The 4,130-nt window shown below is 66.2% G+C and overlaps 1 protein-coding gene across 1 annotated transcript; it reads right to left on the minus strand.

Annotated features, from left to right (window-relative positions):
* Window positions 1-652: 652 nt before the first annotated feature.
* Window positions 653-3,633, minus strand: BARX1 (BARX homeobox 1). The gene is made up of 4 exons (XM_057549293.1): window positions 3,411-3,633; window positions 1,381-1,672; window positions 1,214-1,298; window positions 653-817 (listed from the first exon to the last, which is right to left on the minus strand). Exons 1-4 carry the CDS (start codon window positions 3,631-3,633, stop codon window positions 653-655), a joined length of 765 nt encoding a protein of 254 aa, XP_057405276.1.
* Window positions 3,634-4,130: the final 497 nt, after the last annotated feature.

The following is a 4,130-nucleotide window of genomic DNA, read 5'->3' on the forward strand; positions in this document are numbered from 1 at the left end:
CTGCGTGCCCGGCCCGGGCCAGGTGGAGCAGGTCACGGCTCGCGTCCACGTAGCCCGGGGAAAGGATGTTTCAGAAAACACTGCGCGTGTCCCTCTTACCTCGCCGCGCCCCCCCGCCAACGTCGCGGATTCAGAAACCCCCCCATCAAGTCCCGCTGTGTCATAAAATATTTTATTGGAAAAAAATCACCGTCTTCGTAAGAGAGGGGTAGGAGCCCCAGCGACGTAGGGTTGTCCGGGCGCCATCTCGGGCCGTGGTGGCCTGCGCCGGACCGCGGGGTCCCCCGACGCGCGGAAGCGGGTGTGTGCCTGGAGGCGTCCGGGCCCGGGGGGCCGGCCCGAGGCGAGGTGGGGGGTGCAGGATAGGATCGGGGCGTGAATGCTCGTGGAGCGCCTGGCGACGGGGAGCTCTGAGAGGAGGCGACCTTCCGCCGCGCTGGACGTGTTTCCAGGCTAGGGCCCGCGAGCGCACGGGTTTGGCTTCAGGGTCTGTCCTTCCTTGTTTGGCTCCTAAATGTCCGCATTCAAGGTAATAATAAAAAGTTTAGAAAGCAAACGGCGTGGACTCAGAAGGGCCGATTCGCGGCTTCCGGCGGGTTACGGGGGCCGCGTACTGCGCTGGGGTTCCCTGGGCCCGAACCCTCTGCCGCTCTCAGTCCTCGTGGCTCCGGTCGCCGGCCTCGCCCGGCGCCTCCGCCGGCTTCTCCGCCTCCTTGGCGCGCTCCTGCTCCGTGAGCTGTTCGCTTGTGGGGATGGAGTTCTTCTTGGGCCTCCCCTTGGGCTTGGTGGGAGACTCCAGGCCGCCGCCCTGCAGCACCTGCGCGGGAGACGGGCGGCACCGCGGTGAGCTGGGACTGGGCCGGGGACCCCCGCGCCCTGCGCCCAGGCAGGGCCTGAAGAGCCCAACGAGGCCATTCGAGGCCGCGCCTAGCCCCCGGGAAATGGCGGCCATTTGTCTGAGCGCTGCTAGGGAAAAGCGACCAGAGGGTCCGGCAGAGGGGTTCAAGTCTTCCAGGAATCCTGAGGGTTCAGGGAGCACGAAAGGAGCTGGGCTAGGGCACCCAGTGGGACAGAGAGCAGAGATGGTCCCTCTGGGCACCAGGGACCGAGGGAATCGGGAGGGTTGGGCATAAGTCTCCATGGGGAGCAGCTCTTGAAGGCTACAGGGGCACGGCCACAAATAGAGGGCGCAGAATGCCACAAAAACACTCACTATTTTCTTCCACTTCATCCTTCGATTCTGGTACCACGTCTTCACCTGCAACTGGCTCAGACCCAGAGACTCGGCGAGATCTATTCTGGAAAGAGCGGGGTGCACCCTCAGCAGGGCAAGCAGCCCCCCTCCCCCTACCCGCTGGGCTTAGCCTGGCCCCGCGCTACCTGTCGGGCGTGGAGAGGTACTTCTGCTTCTCGAAGCGTTTCTCTAGGCCCATCAGCTGCAGCTCGGTGAACACGGTGCGGCTCCGACGCCCCTTCTTGGCCTTGGTGCCCGGCTCCCCGGCGCCAGGCGCCTCCAGCTTCCCGCGGAGCTGCAGCTCGAGCGGCAGGTGCGGCGCGCCGGCAGCGCCGGGCAACCCAGGCCCCGCGGCAAGCAGCGCCGAGCCCAACCCGGAGCAGCCAAGCGGCGCCAGCGGGAACTTAAACACTGCCGCCTGCTCGGCCTTCAGTACGGCTGCGGGGAGAGAGTGGGGAGCCGGGTGAGCTCGGGCCTTGCTCCTCCTCCTGGAGATCCTCGCACCATGCGCCCTAGCCGAGAGCTCTCTCTCAGCCGGTGACCCCAACACAAAACCTTCGTGCTGGCCGGGAAGTGAGAGATTTGCTCTAGGCACCTAGGCTGAGCCTCCTCGACGCCAGGGTCCCCAGAGTCTGGGAAGGGGACCTCCCCGACCCGGGCTCTGCCTGGCATTCCCCAGGCCCCAGCTGCTCTGAGATTTCAGGATTCTGAATGAACAAGGTCGAAGCTCCCAAACACATAGAGTATGTGTCACGGAAAAGGGAAACCAAGAAAAAACGGCACAGAGTTAGGAAGATAAGCATTTGCCCCAACTAAACAGGCTTTGCTGCATTCGGCGGGGGTGGGGGGGAAGTTTCAGTGGAGGAAGCACATCTGCTCTTCTGTGCAGGGCAAAACAGCCAATTCTGAGGGGCAGACAGCGGGTTGTCAGCAGGGGTGAAGTTGGGCGCTTCCCGGAAATTCCAAAGCACCCCAAGAAATGGGAAATTTGTTCTTCCTGTTTTCTCTGTTTAGACTCTTCCCCACGAAGATGTTTCAGTTTTCATTAGTCCTAAACGATTTTTTTTTTTGCCCGCTTCAAACGAATTATTAACAGTGCAGCTGGAGGCAAAGGGCAGCAGAGATTGGACTCAAAACGAACAAACTGGCCCTGCTGCCCCCCAGGCAGGCGGAGCACTGGCTGGAGGGTCACTGGATGTGGAGGAAGTCGGCTCTCTGGGCTGAGGTCATGCTAGAATGTAGGAGGGCTCCCTGCCCAGATAGGTATCTCACTACCAGTGAGTGCTAGCCCCGATGGAGTCGGGAAAGGCCCAGGCAAGATGTGCGGGTGAATATGAGGAGAGAGCCCAGAGGGGAGAAAGGATCCTTGGTGGAAGGTGAGAAAGGAAGGGCAGACCCACCCCACTGAGAGAGGCTGGTTGGAGAGAGATGCGGAAAGGCCAGAAGAAGGGTTGCAGTGGAGAGGGCACGGCAGGTCAAGGCAGGGCCCCGACAAGGAAAGAAGAGAACCGAAAGGGACAGAAAAAGCCTGAGTTGCTGGTTCAAGCTCTGCCAAGGCGCAGCCGACCTGGAGCAGAAGGGCCATTCGGGCAGCAGCTCACAAATAAGCCTCTTGTCCCCAGGCAAGGCCCAAGGGGCTCTGTGCTACAGCACAGGTCGGTTCATCGTCAGCCTGAGACCCTGGGCTCTGGGAGGCTCCGGGCTGGCTCGGGCCAGCGTCAGCCCCCAGCATAGCACTCGGAGACACGGGCCTCTTTCCCAAAGGTCCGGCTTTCCCGGCTTGGGCAGCCGCGGCCACTCCCAGCCAGCTCTCTGTGGGAAGGCCCAGGCGCCCGCGGCCTGAGGTCGCTTTGACCCGAAGTCTGACATTAGCAGTCTGGTCCAGCGCCCACGATGGGGATGAGGGCTCGGGTCCCCGGGCCTGGATTCCTCGGGGCTGGAAACCGCAGGGTCGCAGTGAAGAAGAGAGCGAATGCCCTCCCGGCAGGCCTGGCCCACGGGCACGAGGCCTGGCTTCTGCGCGGCCCAGCGCCTGCCCCCTTTGCTTCCCCGCCGGGAGCGCGCGGAGGGAACGGTCGGGGGCCTGCGTTCCCGGAGCTGCGTCCGGGAGACGCCGCGGCTCGCTTCCTCCCGCCGAGCCCGGCCAGCGCCCCGTGGCCCCAGGCCCCGCACGTACCCAGGTGGCTGTGGAAGGGCCGCGCCGCCAGCAGAGCCTGCACGCCGAACTTGAGCAGCTCGCCCGCGGCGGCGGCGGCGGCGGCTGGAGCTGCGCCCTTGGGCCCCGGAGGCTCAGTGAGGATTTCCTCGATCATGAAGCTGCGGTAGCGGTGCGGCCGGTGGTCGGCGCAACCCTCGGGCGGGCCGAAGCGCGCTGCACCCGGCTCCCCCGGCCGCTGCATCGCGGCGCCCCGGGGCTTGGCGGCGGCAGCAGCTGGGGCGCGGGGCCCGCGCGGGGGTCTAGGCCGGCCCGCAGATCCGGGCGGCGCGCGGGCGCCGGTTCATGCCCCCTCCCCCGCCGGCCGGCCGGGCGGAGGCACAGGGCGCGGGCGGGGCGCGCGGGGCTCGGCCGGTCGGACCCGGGACTGCGCCCCCGCCCCACTCTGCCGCGCCTCTAGCCCCGCCGGCCCCGCGTCACCGCCCCGCCCCGCCCGGCCGCCCCGCCCCGCGTCGCCGCCCCCCACCCCCCAGGCCGAGCCCGAGGGAGGGCCGGAGATGGGAGGGTGGTAGGAGGGAGGGGGCCGGGAGAGGGGCCGACCGTCACAGACAGAGGGAGACCCAGCGGAGCGCACGCCCAAGAAGGATCGAGCCGGAGAGCTCGGGAGACAAGACCCCCGGGGATGGGAGCTGAGGGATCGAGAGAGAGGTGAGAGAGGGTCTACAGCGAGACAGCGAGGGC

This window comes from Balaenoptera acutorostrata, chromosome 6 (assembly GCF_949987535.1).
Source record: "Balaenoptera acutorostrata chromosome 6, mBalAcu1.1, whole genome shotgun sequence".
NCBI classification, from domain to species: Eukaryota; Metazoa; Chordata; class Mammalia; order Artiodactyla; family Balaenopteridae; genus Balaenoptera; species Balaenoptera acutorostrata.

What these genes read in the sequence shown, in the direction of transcription:
- BARX1 (XM_057549293.1), bottom strand. Translation starts at nt 3,633, where the DNA reads ATGCAGCGGCCGGGGGAGCCGGGTGCAGCGCGCTTCGGCCCGCCCGAG. An exon ending in GCCCTTCCACAGCCACCTGG is followed by an intron (nt 1,673 to 3,410) that starts GTACGTGCGGGG and finishes CTCTCCCCGCAG; the next exon opens with CCGTACTGAAGGCCGAGCAG. An exon ending in GGATGAAGTGGAAGAAAATA is followed by an intron (nt 818 to 1,213) that starts GTGAGTGTTTTT and finishes TCTCCCGCGCAG; the next exon opens with GTGCTGCAGGGCGGCGGCCT.